We start from the raw sequence: 19,022 nt of genomic DNA, 5'->3' as shown, positions 1-19,022 counted from the left end.
CATGTGGATATTTGTGCTGTGATTCAAACATCCAGTGCAGAATGTTAAAGAGGCTTTAGTTGAATGAATCCTGTTGAAACGACATCAAGAAATCATCTTCAAGTGAGCAAGATGTTGCGCAAAGTCAAACCAGTTAACTTTGACAAAGCCTACAATCACAGAAGAAATGAGGACAAATGAGGCAAGACGAAATCTTGCAAAAGATTTCTGTTTTTATAGTCGGCCAATGATTATTTATTAAGGAAAACCCCTAAATAATTTATCTTTGGTTCACAAACACTTCTCAGTTGTTGAGAACACTTCAAGACGTGTCTATTTTTGTGCAGAAACTAATCAGAGCAATAAAACAATGTGGATGTTGTTGATATTTGGAGGACAGAAACATGAAACTAAACTGCTCATACATACACACGTGATGTGTTGAATCAAATGGGAATTACACATTCATTTGGATTTTTTTCAAATGATCATGTATCTTATGATGTCAGGTTTTGGATGTGTGCAATTCTTGATGATGTTCACTGTGGTCCGAGAAATTTGTGTACTGCTTTCCATGAAAAAAGTGTGAGGAACCTTGTCTTGCACTTTGCTCTCCAGCCATAAAAAATATACAAAATTATAAATGCTCAAGTAGGATAGATGGTGCAGTGGTTAGTACATCCGTCTCACAGGACCAGACTTCAAATCCACGTGGCCACGGACTTCCTGTGTGGAGTTTACATGTTCTCCCCAAGCCTGTGTGGCTTTTCTCCCGGCACTGACTTCCTTACACACTTAAAAAAAAAAAACATGCATGGCAAGTGGGTGATTGAACTTCGTGGTGTGACTTGGTCATTGCTTGAGTTGTGCGCACGCCTTGATTACGTGACTAACAGCTGCTCCTAACAGACAATGAACAGGTATTTGAACTGGAGCCAATCAAGCGTTGCATGCTGGCCAGATGGACCAATCATGATTGCGGATGGATGTGGCGGAGGCCTTGCCGATCCTCGGCCTGACAGCAATATTTTGGATGCCTGATGACACAAGTGGCAGATGCTGAAGCTTCTGCAACAAAGTTGTGAGTTCTCTTGGCCAGCGTATCATGTTTACCCTATCCATGGGCGGCTTGCTGTGTCCCCTCTTGTCCCCTGACAGGTGACAATATTACTGGATTTGAAATGTAAGGCATTACACTATTGTCTAATTATTTTTTATTTTACTCTCACCAACATATGCCCCGTTGCAGCATGGTGAGTGGTGAGGAGGAAGGAAGGGGACCCAAAAATTTGCATTAAAACCGAGAGAAACTTGGCCCAAAAAATGATGGTTTAATCAGGCAAGAACAAACAGGGGACAAAACCGAACAAAGAAGCAACAAAACTTGAAATTAAAATTAACTCAGGGGAGGACAGAAGGTGAACACAACAGCGAGGAGGGGACAATGAACCAACAAATAACTGAAACAAAACTGGGGCTTAAATACAGGTAAACTAATTAGGGAAACCAATCGGATGAAACATGGGGGCGGGAACACTCGGAGAACAGGGGAAACGAATCTTACTAACGAGACCGACACGCGGAAAACATGACATGAATCCAAACAGAAGTGAACAGAAACCTCACCAAAACAGAACGCCGAAAACTCACAACATCCACAAAAAACTACTAACCCAAACAGACAAGACAACATAACTGGAAATATGGATTTGCCATTCTAATAATAGCTCATTACACATCCAGTGGAAGGTTGGCTTATGCCTAAAAACAGTACAAATCATGTATTCTGTATTCTGTATTTTATAACCTTTAAAGACGAGATACAAAATCTTTGTTGGTATTTTAATCCCCGTATTACTTAGCTTTACAGAATAGTGATGCATTGTTAATGCTTTAGGCAGAAACAGTTAATGCATTCCACAATTTCAATGTTAATACTGTATTCAAATTCAAGTTCATTAGGCTAGGTTAGGGACAGGCATTTCATCACACAACAGCATTACAGCACAAAATAATGCATTACTGTAATGACATTACATTTGTAATGCATTACTCCCAACACTGTATGAATGTTGCGGATATGTTTCTGGATCTGAAGAACACGTGTCAAATCACAAAAACATTTGTGTGAAACATTTTGATATGAATCTCTATAAAGGTCTGCTGAAATCCAGAGGCTCAGAGGTACATAAAGGTGTGGCTCATGATCTGCCACAGATGTTGATACGTTCCCCCATGAAATGTAACCTCGTGATGGGAGTTGGTCACATCTCTCATGTGCTGTTGACTGTACTGTAAGTTGATCAAGTTTGCTCAATGCCCTCTATGGACGAAACGTGGAGACTGGCAGCTTTATAGCACTTTTGTGGCCACAGTAGACTCACATGAAACCAGACTGCAAGCATTGCACTCTATTAGAATGCACTGCATCCTGTAACTACGGCTACTATACACACTAGCTTGCCATGGATGGATGGATGGATGGAATGGAATGGTGTGGGACCTCCCAAAACTGTTATATCTTTTCAGAATTTCATATGCCCCTTCTTCTTATTTGTTTCATTGGTTTTCAATTTACCTTAATTTTACTGTTGGTTTGTGGTAGGCATCACTATACGGTGTGTTAGTATTGGGTGCCATTACATTTTGAAACTACAAACCTTGTCTCACAGTGAAAGATGATATCCACATCTGTTCTTCATCAAGGGTGTTGACTTCAAGATAATGTGAACAACAGCTGCATCCAGTTCTTACTCAACTTCCTTGAGGAACTATCCACAAGTCGATTGCTCAACATGATACCATCCTTTTTTTTCATACAGGCCCCCAAACATAAATATATAAATAATATTACAGTTATTATTACAGTTATTTATCTGTGCATGCATTAAATCTTTTCTTCCCTGGGGCAGTTTCACGCATTGATAATTCAGTGTAGTAGGGGTGTCAGGTAATGTTTCTAACCTGGGAGGAGGAGTCATTCTATAAACATGCGTACACGCGCTCACACTGAGCTTATAAATGAGCATATTCCAAATGAGGTTCACTCTTCTGAGTCCTGCTCCATACTACAATGGCTCCACACGATGTTCTACTTGTTCTGCTCGTGAGTGCATGCACAGTCCAAGGTAAGCAGCCAGTTTGATTATTCAAGATTTATACTGTAACTACGTCAGTCATTGTTTTATTTTTTTTTGTTGGTTTGTTACATGGTCACTTTTTCCTTGCATTGCTCTTTCCCCGCTCCCCTTTTTTTCCCAATTAGTGACATTCATGTTGTATCATTTTTGTTGTTGTTGTTGTTGTTGTTGTTTTTAAACTACAGCAGCATTATGTGCCCACAGTCAACCTTTGTCAGTGATAATCCAACCTGTGTTTTTCTATTAGAAAGTGTCTTGGGAGCTGATCAAAAATGATCAAGTTACGCTTAATTGTCATGACCTTGCAATTGCAATTGTAAAGTTTTTTTACATCACTCTACGAGCTGCAATTTGCTTTTTAACAAAGGTGTCAATTTCGGGTCTTTTGAGTGTCACGATCTTTCATGTTTTAGATTTTCAGTTAGATTTTAGATTTTTAGATTTTACGCTAGAGCAGCCCAATAATGATCGGAATCATTCTACAGAGCGCCATATAGAGTATTTTCCGTTCTATAAGGCGCACCCAAAAGCCTTATTTTTTTTTAAACTGATGGTGCGCCTTATAATTCAGTGTGCCTTATTTATGGATCATATCATGTGCTGACTGCATAGTTTATGCCTAAAAAATCAATTTCAAACCGACCTGGCCCGAGGGTATTAAAGCCCGACTTAGCCCAGCCTGATTAACTTGATTTGCAGGCCCAACTCGATTTTTTTGCCACTCAGACTGTGTGGCACCACACTCATGCTTCTCTTTTCAATTTCCCTGTCTTTCGTTTATTCGTAAATTATTGCTGCTCCATATCGGAATAGCAGGTCAAAACTATGGAATGCATGCCGAGGGAATATTAAAAAGTCGGCGGCACCGCGCGTTCACCTGTGCTTGACTCTTGACTCATACCATTCCATGTTTGTTCTTTAAATTTTCCTGCCTTTCGTTTATTCGTAACTTCTTGCTGCTCCATATCGGAATAGCAGGTCAAAAATATGTAATGCATGCCGAGGGAAAATTAAAAAGACGGGGGCGCCGCGCGTTCACCTGCGCTTGGCTCCTCACTCATACCGTTGCATGTTTGTGTGAAGGGAATCATATATCAGGTTGTTAACATTATGTGCTGATTTCTTGTCCAGAATAGTGTGCATTGTTATCCATCTATGCAATCCTAGTTCTTCTCGACCTAGTCCTTAGATAGAGCTGTTGACGCAGGAAAGTGTGAGCCGGGACCTCGGCCCAGCTGTTGGTGGCGCCCGGCTGGCTCTTGTGTTATGTCTTGTAATGTGCAATGCTTTGCTGAATGAATCAAAAGCAGGCGGGGACGCTTGAGCGACAAAATTGTTGCTGGCAACGCATGAGAATGTACGCCAGCTTTTTCCCTTTGCCGGCGGAGAAAAGTCAATCTTGGCTGGTCTGAGTCATTCTTTTGCTGCTTAGCAGCTAGGCTTGTCCAAGTCTTCGTTTAGAGATTTTTTTGATAGTTTGACGTTTAAATTTCCCTGACATTCGTTTATTCATAACTTCTTTGTGCTCCATATCAAAATAGCGGGTCTAAAATATACTATGCATGCCGAGGGGAAAATCAAATGTATTGCGGCGCCGCGCGTTCACAAGTGCATGGCTTGATCTGGATGTATTCTGCGCTCTGCGGCTCCTGTTTAGTCGTTAAATAGCAATTACCAATAACGCATTCTCTGTTTTATCAGATTTTTTTAAGAACAAATATTCTTTAGTATAATATCCATACAACGCTTATATTGTATGGATAAAGTTTATATTCTATAAATGAAGTTTGATGACTTTGCTGATTGTTTTTAATACATTCCCTTTAGTGAAGCACCATCTAGTGGCTGTATAACGCAACTCTTTCCAGTGGGTGCATAATGCAACTCCAGCCAGTACTATGGTTTCAACTCTATGTGCGTTTTATAATCCGGTGCACCTTATATATGACATTTTTTAGAAACTCGGCCATTCATTGCTGGTGCGCGTTATAATCCGATGCGCCTTATAATCTGATGCGCCTTATAGTGTGGAAAATACGGTAATCCAAAATATACAGCAACTACAGGGCCAGTATTGCCAATCATGATCATTTTAAAATTAAAGGAGATGCATCACGCTGCTAAATATCTCTTAATTTTTTACTTTTATCAGGATGCTTGACTTATTTATTCATTTTAAGTCATAAAAAAGTCAACCTTTTGTTTGTTATTCTTTTATAACAATTATTTTGTGGGCAATTAATACGAGCATGTGAACGTCTCATGATCAAGCATGAAACATTGAGTGGGGCACCAGAGTGGACATGAGCAGCAAAACCTACACAATAAATTCCATTTCAATTCAAGAATACAATACTTTATTATTCATAGCTTTATAAATTATGTCTAAACGTTTTAAAAGATTTCAAATGAAAGTATCTCACATGAGTGCCGTTCAGTTCTTGAATGGATGCATGTTGAGCTTTCATCTGAGCAAACTTGTCCAAAACCCATTTGTCAACGTCCAATTAGCCATGACTGAATTCATGTTCAATGGACAGCATAGTGGCTACTGCATTTTGTCTCTGCTGGCCCAATGTACTTCTGTAAATGTTTTGATACTTTTTAATGTTGAAAAGTATTTTTCTGACTCAGTTGTTGTCATTTGAGTTGTGATGATACTTTGAGCAGTGGCACAGTTTCAGATAATGCATCCTGTAGGTTGTAATCCTAACCCAAACAGCAGCAGAGCGTGTGTTGCTCGTATGCAACTCTGAGTGACAGTACAGCAGATTGTAGCAGCATTCAAAGTCAGCACATGGAAATGATTAGTTGAACTTAAGGTAATCACTTTTACAAAATCTCTGCTCCATTTGAGCAACCACGGTATCACAAACGTCCTCCATAACTGCTGCGGTTTGTTTACCTCCGTATCCTCAGTGCTGCCTTTTACTCTTGAACAATGTAATACACTTTTTCTCTCAGTCAAGTTGACCTTTGAATCCATGTGTGGTCCACGTAGTGTCCAGAGATTTTCTAATCACCCAGTTCCCCATGTTCCCCTTGAACCATTAGGTTAAAGGTGCGGATTTTGTCCTTTCCTGCTTGAACGATGTTAAAATCCCTTAAATGTATCATTTCTAATTTTTCAATAAGTGGCAAAGTGCTAAATTTAGTCTTTAGTCTTTAGTCTTGATCAGAATGCAGAGATGCCACAGATCAAACCCCAAAACAGGTGAGCTGTGATTGGTACATGAAAGGGTGGAATCGAAGAGAAGGAGTGAAAGTACAAGAAGATGAGAGAGAGTGTTTGAGGACTTTACATACTTGGGATCAACAAACAGTACACAGCAAAGTTGAGTGTGGAAAAAGAGGTGAGGAAATAGATCAAAGCAGTCAGGAAAGGGTGGCGAAAAGGTTCAGGTGTGTTATATAATCAATGAGTTTCTGCTAGGATCCGAAGATGGACAGAGATGATGCAAGCCATCGAATATGACTTGTAGAAAGAGACAGTGAAGCGACAGCAGGAAGCAGAACTGGAAGTGGCGGAGATTATGTTGAGGGTCTGCTGAAATGACCAGCTTGGCCAAGATTGCAAATGGGCTCTTCAGAGAGATAGCCATGGTTACATATTTTGGAGACAACATTGAGGCCAAACTTAAATGCTTTCTACATATCCGGAAAGGTGATAGCCAGGATATTGATAGAGGGATCAGAATCAAGATCATCTATATTAGCTAAGTATGAAAACACACAATGTTATTTATTTTGAATTTATCGGCCATGGGTTTCCAAATTTTTTGGAGTCGAGGACCCTTTTTGGAAAGCAATTTTTCCAAGGGCCTCCATTGCAAATGTTTGGGGACACTAAACAAAAAACAAAAAAAATAGTAATTTAAGCCAAACATGACTGTCCTTTTTATTCACCAACATATTCAATTTGACGACAAGTGTATAAGTTACTTTTCAGCCATCCTGAATTTTACAATATAAATATTGCAAATAGCACACTTCCTCAACTTTCAATACATTCAATTGTGAGTCATGAATTCATTCACAATTTAATATAAAATAAAATGAAAATAACACCTATATATATATATATATATATATATATATATATATATATATATATATATATATATATATATATTTTTTTTTTTTTTTTATTAATGCCCCAAGTTCTTTCAAGAAGCCCCTGTTATTCAAATAACTTACTTTATTTATATATCATCTTTAAAACACACTTGAATGTGATTGTTTACGCTCATTGTTTTTTCTGTATGTCAGTTTCTATTCAAGGGCCAAGTAACGACAGACTGCTCAATGAAGTGTTCAAAGATTACAGCAGACTGCTGGTCGGTGTCGCCAATGACTCTGAGATTCTCAAAGTCGAAATTGGCATAACCCTCGACAAGATCATAGATTTGGTGAGTAACTTTTTTTTTTTCAATATATTGTTTACATTTTTCATCAAGGGTCTTAGCAGTGACCACTGTTAAACATGCAAGAAAACTAATGGAACTTTGACCACACATTAGGCTTGGCATAGAATATACATGTTTTAGATCACATCTCCATCACATCACAAAATCAAAGAAAGAAAGAAACACACTAATGTGTGTTTGTTGCAGATTCAGGATAATTGTCGGTACAGTTGAGGAAAGAGCTCTGTCCAAGTGGGTGATCATCCCGCAGACACATTTCGTAAATATCTGATTTCTAGCCACAAAGAGGCCAATGAGTGGCGTTAAAGAAGAGATAGATGCATTTCATGTATTTGAGAATTGATATTATTATTACCAAATCAAGAAAGACAGCCGTTAATCTTCCAATATAACATCTCCAAACCTTTACACTACATCACAGTCAATCAATAGTTATCAATGTAAAAAAAACTAAAAACTAAATTACTTCGTACTCAGCAGAGATGCTAATACTGTTTGTGTCAGCAGCAAAAGAGATGCTAATGCAGTCTGTGTAACTGATCTACTCCCTCAAAAGATGAACAGAAAAAATGTTTTTGTGTTGAAGCAAGCCAGTGAGCAACAGTCATGGTTTGACGCAGCCTCAAAAAGTCCACTCTTTCTTGAAAAGTGCACCCTCAAAGTTAATTTTGAAGCATGCTTTGATGGATGTAGAACTCAAGCAATCAGAAGCTACCTGTTGCTGAACCAGGATGGAGAAACCTAGTTAGTGGATGGAGAAACCTAAGTGTCATTAGGCTACGAGAAGGCCCTGTGAGGTGAATAAAAGAAGACCCAGTGATTTCAGTTGTGTGTTTGTATGTGTGATCTCACCCAAGAATGTGAAAGCATATATTATGTGCTTGGCGACTGGTCAATGCTGAAATGTGATTGAACGAAAAAAATAGTGTAACCCACAAATGACTCGAAGCCGTGCAGAAAGACGCGCCATGAAATTAGGAAACATGACTGTTATTATTATTATAATTATATGTGATTAATTATTTCATGTTAAGTTGTATGCGTAGGTCTGCGTCTGTCATTGTGTTTGGGCCCAGTAATGTCACACAAATAAGAATCTAAAAAAAAAAAAAAAAATAATAAAACTCTTTCTTTTTTTATTACAGGATGAAGTGAATCAGGTGTTGACAACCAGTGTTTGGCTGGAATTGGTAAGGTTTCCAAATCATAACTCTTGCCATCAGAATTGGTTTGGAAATAAATGACATTTTGGACAACACATTTTCTCTCATTTAGCTTAGAATGAATGTATAAAGGGTTACCAGCGTATAATTTAAGTCTAATTGTGCCTAAATAACAATGGCAGAGAAAGAAAAAAAGCCGTTTGCTTGAGGGGGGAGGAGATGAGAGCAGTACAATGTCAAGATTTAGCATACAAAAACTTCTTGCAAAGCAGGTTTTTGAGTTTTTTTGAGGTATCACTTCCAAGTATTGTTCTTATTGAAATACCCCTTGGAGACACACACAGGCCCACCCCAGGTTGAACGCATCTTTATGTTTCTATGCGTATGTGAATGTGAGTCAATATATACTGTGTCATTATTCTGTATTCGACAGAACTGGAATGACTATCGACTAATGTGGGACTCATCTCAGTACAATGGGGTGGACATAATGCGAATTCCTGACGATCGCCTTTGGATGCCAGATATTGTACTTTATAACAGGTACAATCTGAATGTTTTTGGCAGATCTAATGCATGTGGAATGTAAGACAACAAATGTATTACTGTTGTTAATCAAAAAAGGAGGATTAGGAAAAGGAAACGTGTTGTTGTTCATGAATGTCCTCAACATCTGATACTCTCAAATGGTTTGTCACCATCCATCCACCAATCCCTTTTGTCCAGCCGCTTATCAACCTGGACTGGTTGCCCGCCATTTGCAGGGCACACATTTGCAGAGACAAACAACCATTCACACTCCCAATCACACCTAAGGGCAATTTTGAGGGTCCAAGGTACCTACCATGCATGTTTTTGGAATACGGGAGGAGAAGACCCATGCGAGCATGGGGAGGACACACAGGAAGGCCAGGGCAAGCTGGAATTGGACCGGGGATCTCTGCACTGTATGGCGGATGTGTTAACCACTCCTCCACGTTGCTGCCCCCTCACGTTTTGTCAGCATATAATAAAATAAACATAAAAAACTTTAATGACATTACATGATATTATGTGAAGTCATCGTGACTTTGACACTGTTTGAGATTTTGTCCCAAAAGGATGTGTCAAACAAACAACTTCATTTTAGATGCTGCATATCTGCATATCCAGGATTTGCTTGAATTTTTCAGTCAATATGACATCAATAAGACAGTTTGTCTCCTGTAGAAGTCATATTTATTTGAAATAGTTGCCAGTACATACATTATACTTTACCTACTATCAAACAACAAAGTGAAAAATATCACTCCGGAGAAAGTTAAATAGATGTTATAATGTATATGATAATTATCAGTGATGTCTAAAAATAATATTGGCAAAATAATATTGTACTAAGGGTCTGTATTTTCTTTCACTGGAACAAACAAGTACGTGGGTGGTGCTGGGGAGGAAACCAGAGTGTTGCCCACTGTAGGCCTGTTGTAGACAAAAAATATGCAAATTAGGACTATTGCTGGAAAGAGGTCAGCGTGAACTACAATCTCAGTCCCACCATACAGGAGAACATACATAACCAAATATTTTTTCATCTTTTTTCACCCCCCATCTCCCCCCAAAAAAAGAAATCAAAAAATCAGATGTGGCAGAGGGACTAACATTGTTACCAGAGAAAAGAAAATGGATTAAAAAAATACTGATAGTTTCACATTATCATCATTCAAATGTTCAGTACGTGATGAAAAAATGCTTACTCAGTCTTGCTCACAAGAGCGGTGGTTGTATGATGAAATTGCCTCAGATTTAAAGGATCAATCAAAACACAAACAGAAAGATGTGTCGGGTCATTTTATTGGTACTGTCAATGAAGCAGCAATAAGTACTGATGTTATTCTCTGTCATCCACAGTGTAACAAAATTTGAGACGCTCGCCAAAGCCAACGTCTTAGTTTCCTCCTCAGGCGCCTGTTATTATTTGCCTCAAAGTAAGGAAAACCTCTCTATCTTTGCGTTGGGCCTTGCTTAGTGAGCTTGCAGCATCTGTATGGTGTCACTTTTTAAGTGTGTGCACATTTGGGGACTACAGAACTCACCATCATAGGAGAAATTTACTGCCTGCACCAGATAGACTACTGACCCCCTCTACCTGCTCCAAACAAAAGGGCTGTCCCACTTTGCCTCGCCATTTGAATCAATGCCGTCGCAACTAGCTTTGTTGCTGCATTCCTTTATCATTGATTGTTATTGTTAGAAGCAAATTGCTGTCTTCCACATGAACTGCAATGGCTACCATTATTTCAGGTTCATATACAATAGTCTAGTCACAAATCGTTGTTTCAAATCATTTGGAAGACCTCACACTTATCCGTAATCACAAAGTAACTAACTTGCACTTTTTCTTTTTCAATTTATTCCATGTGATGCAGTGCTGCATCAACCTAATTTTTAACACTGCATAGAAAGACCTTGTTCACTGCCCCATTTTCACATTTTTCTTAATATGGATTGGAGTTAGGGTTAGGTAATCATTAACTACTTTCTTCAGTGTCTCATTTTAAGTGTCACCACTTTTTTTGTATTATGGTAGAGCGCATATTTTCTCATGACTGTGTCTTCTTTGTTTCCCCTATTCTTCAATGATTTCCTTTGCAGTGATCTTAAAAAGCACCTGCAAAATCGATCTCAGGTGGTTCCCCTTTGACACCCAAAAATGTGACCTCAAGTTTGGCTCCTGGACTTATGGGGGCTTGCTTTTGGATTTAAAAAAGAAAGAGGCAGTCATCCAGGAAAATGTTTCTAATGGAGAGTGGGATCTTGTTGGTAAGAATAATTTGATCTTGTGCCTCACGAACACAGATGCTTATCTATAGGAGATATAAAAAATACCAATGTCTTATGTATAAAAAGCCAACAAGTCTCAACACAAACACAGATAATAAATAAGAGTTATAAATCTTTTGTGTACAATAAGTGGAGACACATACACACACACACACACACACACGTATGCCCCCACAGACACACATGCACACATTTCTGTCAACAATGAAGGGCTGCCATTATTCCAACTTGCCTACAAAATAATCAAACATGTGTATTTTAGGCAACCATTTTTGTGTATTTTTGTGGGAAGTTAACAAACTAAAATTGTGATTCCACAGTAAGGATTAAGTCACTACCTAGTATGAAGCAGCAGCATAGGGAAAGTCAAATAAAGTCTGTAATATGATTTCATGATTAGGTTATTGATATATGAGAGGTATAATGTATGAAGATACTGTATGTGATAGGTAAGAAATTTGTATCCAGCACAAGTCTGGTGCAAAGCACGGCCTAACTGAATGTATGTGCAGGCTTTTCTTTGTTTTGGTATTTTCACAGATGTTCACTGTTTCAAACAGAAAGTTTGCACCATTTGAACAGTCGATTAGGTCTGCTGTTATTCTCTTTACATTTGGCACGTGAGAAGCAAGCAATTGAAGATTGGAACAGCGTATTCAATGAATTGATTCAGAAAGTGATTCAGATGTTTCGATGCACAATTGCTACATTGAGCTCAGGATATGTCTGCCGGCATCTCAGTCATATGATCAAAATGTGTTAAACCGCCTGTGCCAAAACTCAGTGCAGTCTACTTTCAGCCACCAAACTGTATAAAAAATGGGCAATATCTTATTCAAGCTTGGTTCCTCTTTCAGAGGCCTAGGAAATTGAGAGGTACAAAACTTACATACTACATTAATTTTGCATCATTGCTCGCCCATTTTTTTTCAAATCAGACTAAATTATAACCATCAGTTACAATATCAGTCCAAGCGAAATTTGCTGAGGAGCTCAGCAGACAAGTTGTGACATACTGGTCAGTGGTCACACCCAAAAGGCGGAGTCAGAGGGAAAGAATCAGTTGTTGCATTATGATTACGATCATCCTGTAAGATTATTCTTATCTTTCACCCCTACTGAGGTAACCATTAAGAAAGCTGATGGAGCTGGCCTTTGTAATGCTTTGAACTTGAACTCATCCTGTGGATTCAGTTTATAGCCAGAGGAAAAAACGATCCACTGGCTATAAAACGATCAAAAGTATTGGCCTGTAATTCCGTCACCAACAGGGAACCATTGATGGAAACCAAACATTCTTATTCTGTGGGTTTTTTTTTTTTTTTTGGGTGTTTCCGTCACTCATTGGTCAGTCGGTAAAAAAGGTAAAGGTGTCCGACGATGGCGAACTACTGTCCGTCGCTGACAACCTCTGGTAATGTAAAATCTTTTACAGTGTGTCAAAGACTGTAAAATGACCATAGATAAACATGCATTGTTTGTCATTTTTCCTCGCATTTACTCACTTATGTTGTCTTTGTTTCCACAGAGGTCACGGGACAAAAGCACAGCGTTTTTTATACTTGCTGTCCAAATGAGCCTTATTACGATGTGACGTACACCATAGTCATGCGCAGACGGACTCACTTCTATGTAGTCAATCTTATCATACCCTGTATCCTGATCTCTGTTCTGGCCCTGCTTGTTTTCCTGCTGCCTGTTGACTCAGGGGAAAAGATATCACTGGGTACAGCAATGCTCTTTGATTTCTTTCAAATTCTCTGAACATGAAAATGAGTTTAAATGTGTATTGATAGCCTTTTCTTCATTTGGATGGAAAACAATAATCAAATATTTTCAAATGTCGCATTTATCATCCTGTACAATATAGACTACCTATACCTGTAATGATACAATTCATATTCACTTGACCTGGACGCTTTTGTAACTCCACCTGATAAAATAGATTTTCATTACCAAGGCGAACACGAAATCTAATCTTTGAACACTCCCTTGGTCCCAGCACAAGCTGAGTGTAACAGTGAAGAGTCAGTTTGTGTGTTCACCTTTATTTGGATCCTCATCTAATTCTAATTCTTATAGTTCTATGAAGATGAAAGGAACAAACTATTTTTTTAAATGATAGTTATCAAAACAAGATACCGTTTTTTCCCAACTATAAGCAGCTGCAGCAAAAATTGAGCACAAAAAAATGGGGTTTGCCATGAATAGGCCACACTGGACTATAAGCCGCAGGTCATTACATCATCAGATATTTACTTAAAAAGATGGCGCATGGAAGTTTCAAAAAATGTTTTGGTTATTTTTTTGTTGTTTTTTTTTTTGTCATTGTCTGCCAAGTGCAACATCCTCTCTTTAACAGACTGAATATGCCTGCATGTTTAGTCTTTCCATATTTATAGAAAATGGATGGATGTATAGTTTCAACACCAACAGAATACTGCTAGTTAAATAGCAGTTCAAAATCAATACTTTAATAGCATCTTTTTTGGTCTCCCTTTGTTTGAAAGATTACTTCAGTGAACATATAAGCACATTGCACATAATATTAATATACATCAAAAAATACATTAATATATACAATCAGAAATATATAATTAAAATCATATATACTGTACATTATATATCAAATTTACACCTCTATTATTAAGCTATTATTCAATTTAGACTTTTTTTCCCTTATATTTTTAATCATATGTTTTTAAACTCTTTATGAGCACAGATATTGATTTACATATTTTCAGTCCTATTTCAAAGTTGTTCCGTAAAATGACACCTTGAACAGATACACACATTTACTTGACTGATGGATATTGTCTCTTGCTGGCTCGCAAAAAAAAAAAAAAAAAGCAGATAAACTGCACGGGACTATAAACCGCAGGGCTCAAATGACGAAAAAGTCACGGCTTACAGTCCGAAAAATACGGCGGAAAAGATCCGAAGTGTATGCAGTGTGGGCTTTGGAACACTAACTGAGATTTGGTATTTTTAGGAATCACGGTCATGCTATCCCTAATGGTCTTCATGCTATTAGGAGCACAGGAGATTCCCGCCAGTTCAGACTCCGTGCCTCTAATAGGTAAGCTAGTGCAATATCTGCAGGGGTTTTCAGACAGAATTTTGATTATAATACCACACTGTAATTGATGGAAGCAAGATTTTGCGTTGCGCTTTCATCTCTGCCATTGTTTTTCTTGGGATTTTTTTATTTATTTGCATACCACAACTGGTTTGTTACATTGTAGATTAAAAAAATGTGTCTTGTTAAAATGGTTCAAACTAATCGGCATCACTTCTGCGACAATGAAAAAAAAAAGAAACATTGGGTGATGAACTCAAATAGCGAGTAATCCATACTTTACGTAAATCCATAAGTAATCCACACTTTAAGTTTTAGTTTTGACTGATGAAGATATATTTTTTCAGGGAAACCTGAACTTTTTAACGTCATATCAAATAATTTCTTATTTCTTAAAGAGAAGCCAACCAATTATTTCAAGCAGCTGGCTTGAATTTAAAAGGAGTAAAATCGATTTATTGCATACCGCAACCGTTTCGTTGTATATAGAGAAAAACGATGTGCTGAAAACTCTAAGCCAAAATCTTGCTTTGTGTTTTGACTCATTGTTGAACCAATTGATCGGTTGAATAAACACAAAACAAACTTTCACATTGCATTGTGCATTTGATGCTTCAAAACAGTAAATTTAATAGAAAATAGAGTGAAAAAAAAAGCTGACACCACTTCACTGTTTATGACATCGTTTCTTGGTGGGTGGGTAGCCACCAATGTCACCTTTTCTTGCTCCCTGGCCCGTACCTATATATTATTAAATACAGTATAAAGTTTAATTGAAAAACAATGCCGTGTACGTTTTTTAACCAAACACTCAATATTTTTGTTCATTGAAAATTATAAGACACGAGGGTAACATTGTAACTAAAATAAATAGAGTGAGCTGTTGACACATCTTCTTCCCATTTCAGAAACCATGTTTCAGATATGTTATGGCCTGCTCATGTAGATTTTGTATTTTCCACTAGTGCATTCATGAATATTAATTAATAAATATTGAATATTAATATTAATATCAGACATCTGGGCTTTAAAATCAGAAAATCAAGTATAATTTATTTGTGCCCTATAGCTACTGGGATAAGATCCAATATATTCCCATAACCCAAAACAAAAAAAGGTTGTATATTGTATATGATGGGTGGTTAAATGAGCAACTAATAATTTTGCATTTTGTCTTCACCTTTCCAGCTCAGTACTTTGTCCTCACTAAGGTCATTGTTGCGCTCTCTGTGATTGTTACGGTTGTGGTCCTAAAATTGCACCATCATGACCCCAGTGGAGCCAAGATGCCAAAGTGGGTGAGTGTTCATTTCATTGTGCTGTATACCAGAAACACATCAACAAATCATTTGTTTAGCAATGTAACAAGTGGTCATCATCGTAGTGGAATTTCTAAAAACACGGAACGAGCACTTTAAATACTTCTATAATCAGGAGCGCGCATTATTTTCTTTCGTGGGTTACTCAAATGAGTACCAGGACCTAGTGTTTGCTACGCACCCTTTGTGTCATTAAAAATTCTTCAATGTCATTCTCTGTGTTGCTCACACATTAAGCGCGCTGCCTGTGTGCACTCAGCAATGTTGCATTATTCAAGCCTGCAAGTTTCATAGTTCAAAGTAATTACCGTATTTTCGGACTATAAGACGCAACTTTTTCCTCATGATTTGAGCCCTGCGGCTTATAGTCCAATGTGGCTTATCTGCAGTTTTTTTTTTTCCCCCACCGATCAAGCAAATGTGCGCTAAGCCACAGCACATCTTGTTACATTGAAATGATGATGCAATACTTACAACATAGAAAGCATTCTTGGAAAGCATTATTTTTTAAGTCTGACAGCAGTCGAAACTAAGCACGTGCAGTCCTTCTACTTATACACATTTGGGTGACTTAAAGAGTTGACGGGTGATTTGATTGGTATCCTGCATGGCATGATTGAGTATTGTGTTTTAATACAATGTTAATGAGTCTGATCTCACCTTGTGTTCTGATCCCAAAGATTCGTGTGCTCCTCTTTGATTGGTGTGCTAGGCTTCTGTGCATGAAACGTTCGAGTGAGGACAAAACACAGAGCGATCCGACCAACATGGAAAGCATTCACTCGGCCTCACCCGATTCTGGGTTGGGCGGACAAGCTGGTGAGGGTGTGCTTCTCCTCACGAAGGTTTCGCCAGTCAGCAGGGAATCAGAGCTCACCAATATTCTAGATGAAGTGCGCTGCATTGCCAAACACATTCGTGACCAGAACCAGGGAGAAGCTTCACGCAGTGATTGGAAATTTGCTGCTGCTGTAATCGATCGTCTTTTCTTTGTCATTTTCTCTCTTGTCATTGTCGTGTGCACCTTTTGGATTTTGATGTCAGCACCAAACTAAGGCTATATTGACAGCAAACATTTACATCATTTATTTCAGAAAAGTCTGATGTATATGAGACTCGTATCATCAAATACCAGGGTTGGGAGGGGTTTAAAATGTTACGATAATTTGCCATTACCTGTTTTTTTTTTTTTTTTTTGACCTACCCAGGTTCTTAATTACATCCTAAGCAACACACTTAGAAACGAAAATGCATTTCTTGTACAATCTCCGGTAATCTTCAGTGGCCTAATTGACAGTTGTCCATTATACTGTCCACTGCTCCTCGCGAAATGTTAATGATTCCTCAGCGCTGTGCGGGGATGCATTGTTCCCATTTAGGCCAGCAGAAACATAAGAATAGGGCATGCGAATTGACCGTTTTTGTGTGACATTTGGTTGACATGGATTTATAAGTCAATTTCTGAATGTCTCTGGAGAGTCTCTGCATTCAACACCACCATAGTTTTTTCTTTAAATGATGTAACACTTGCAGGTTTATTGACAACCAATCTCACTTTTAGAAAACTAATAGTTTGTCAAAGGAATAATTTTTCATGCTTCAATTTTGCATCATGTTTAATTACTTTATTTGTGGAACACAACAAGTAAAGTAATTAAACATGATAATGGCAAATGTGACAAATATATCACTTATTGTGAGACATTTGTCTGCTATCACCTCACATTTTCACTTTAAGACACGTAACAATGACTTGTGCCATTTGCTGGTGGACCAACAAAGACTTTACTGGGAATGTACAACGGTGGTCCATTGAGCAATTATCCACTAAACTCTGGGAATAGTTGGCCAAGTAATATGAAAGCTGGTGAGGACTCCACTGCCGGCATGTACTGCATGTCGCTGCATAAAAAGTGCATGATGCTATCCAATAAATATTATAATACTTTTTTAAGTACTATGAACTAAAGCACCTGCCTGCAAAGATGGCAATAAAGTGCTTAGGTTTTATATACTGTATATATGTGTAGTCGATTGTGTGTATTTGTGTGTGTGTGTTTTTTTAACAGAACTAGTTATATTTTATGAATTCTGATTATGTAATATTTGTACGTGTATTCTGTTGATCCCTGTTCCTGGAAAATATGTTGTACGCACGTAGTAGCTCGTATACTGCTGAGGCACAGCATGTATTCAAATTTACATCTTATATATTAGTAAATCAGCCTATGCCTTTTAATGTTACAATTGTTTACATTAGCCACTTCATGTGTACTTTTTTTTTTTTATGACTACTGGTATTTAAGATGCTTTGACATAAAGCATTGTCCAGATGTGAACCTTTTATTGTAATCTCTTTATAAGTAACTAACCAAATACATGTTTAAATGTTTTCTTTGTTTTACATTTTTTTACTTCATCCACATAGAACACGACACGTTTTTTGTGTACTTCATCGCTAAAACAAAAAGTACTACAGGAGTTACAGGAGCATCATTCATCATCATCAGTAGCAACAAATTTGTTTAGCGACTGAGAATTGTTATCTGCTTGGTTTGAAAAATTGATATGCATTTGACTTGCTCAAGTTGCCTTTCAGAAAGGAACTTGATGAAAGTACCCCCTCTATCCACACACAAATTTACGGTGCATTAGGTTAAGTGCATGTTTCTTGAGACATATATATTGAAGAGATTTTTGTATAAATATAATACATTACAGTATATTGATATTAGAAAAAGATGTCTGAAAATATGCAAAGAATGAGACCTGCCATGTAGCTGTCCACAACTATCTGCAACCCACACAAAACAATTAAGTAATTCACATCAACCGACGAGCTGCAAAGGTTAAAACAAATGTCTGTCAGGTTTTGAAGCTCCACATACAAACTGTCCTGCTTTACTTTTTTTTATGGCTCACAAACATGTGGTGCAATTTTAAGAAGCAAATGGCTACAAAGAAGAGGAACCATGCAGAATAAAGAGAGTCTGAATATTTTGAAAGGCTTTTGGCAATCATCTGCACTCTATACAATCGCAATCCATGCATTTCAGCAATAAAAACCCATGGTTTGTTTCCTATCACAAGTTCGT

The 19,022-nt window shown here is 37.8% G+C and overlaps 1 protein-coding gene across 1 annotated transcript; it reads left to right on the top strand.

Annotated features, from left to right (window-relative positions):
- The first annotated feature begins 3,004 nt into the window (after positions 1–3,004).
- LOC148424964 (neuronal acetylcholine receptor subunit alpha-7-like) lies at positions 3,005–18,319 on the top strand. The gene is made up of 10 exons (XM_088413834.1): positions 3,005–3,107; positions 7,389–7,528; positions 8,692–8,736; positions 9,143–9,252; positions 10,597–10,673; positions 11,341–11,508; positions 13,058–13,255; positions 14,522–14,608; positions 15,797–15,906; positions 16,608–18,319. The coding sequence occupies exons 1-10, from the start codon at positions 3,053–3,055 to the stop codon at positions 16,980–16,982; spliced, it is 1,365 nt and encodes a 454-aa protein (XP_088269960.1). The 5' UTR covers positions 3,005–3,052; the 3' UTR covers positions 16,983–18,319.
- Positions 18,320–19,022: the final 703 nt, after the last annotated feature.

This window comes from Hippichthys cyanospilos, chromosome 4, assembly GCF_059441005.1.
Source record: "Hippichthys cyanospilos isolate Australia breed blue-spotted pipefish chromosome 4, RoL_Hcya_1.0, whole genome shotgun sequence".
Classification (NCBI taxonomy): domain Eukaryota; kingdom Metazoa; phylum Chordata; class Actinopteri; order Syngnathiformes; family Syngnathidae; genus Hippichthys; species Hippichthys cyanospilos.
This window is presented reverse-complemented; position numbering and strand designations above follow the sequence as displayed.

What these genes read in the sequence shown, in the direction of transcription:
- LOC148424964 (XM_088413834.1), top strand. Translation starts at nt 3,053, where the DNA reads ATGGCTCCACACGATGTTCTACTTGTTCTGCTCGTGAGTGCATGCACA. An exon ending in CCAGTGTTTGGCTGGAATTG is followed by an intron (nt 8,737 to 9,142) that starts GTAAGGTTTCCA and finishes TGTATTCGACAG; the next exon opens with AACTGGAATGACTATCGACT. An exon ending in GATATTGTACTTTATAACAG is followed by an intron (nt 9,253 to 10,596) that starts GTACAATCTGAA and finishes TGTCATCCACAG; the next exon opens with TGTAACAAAATTTGAGACGC.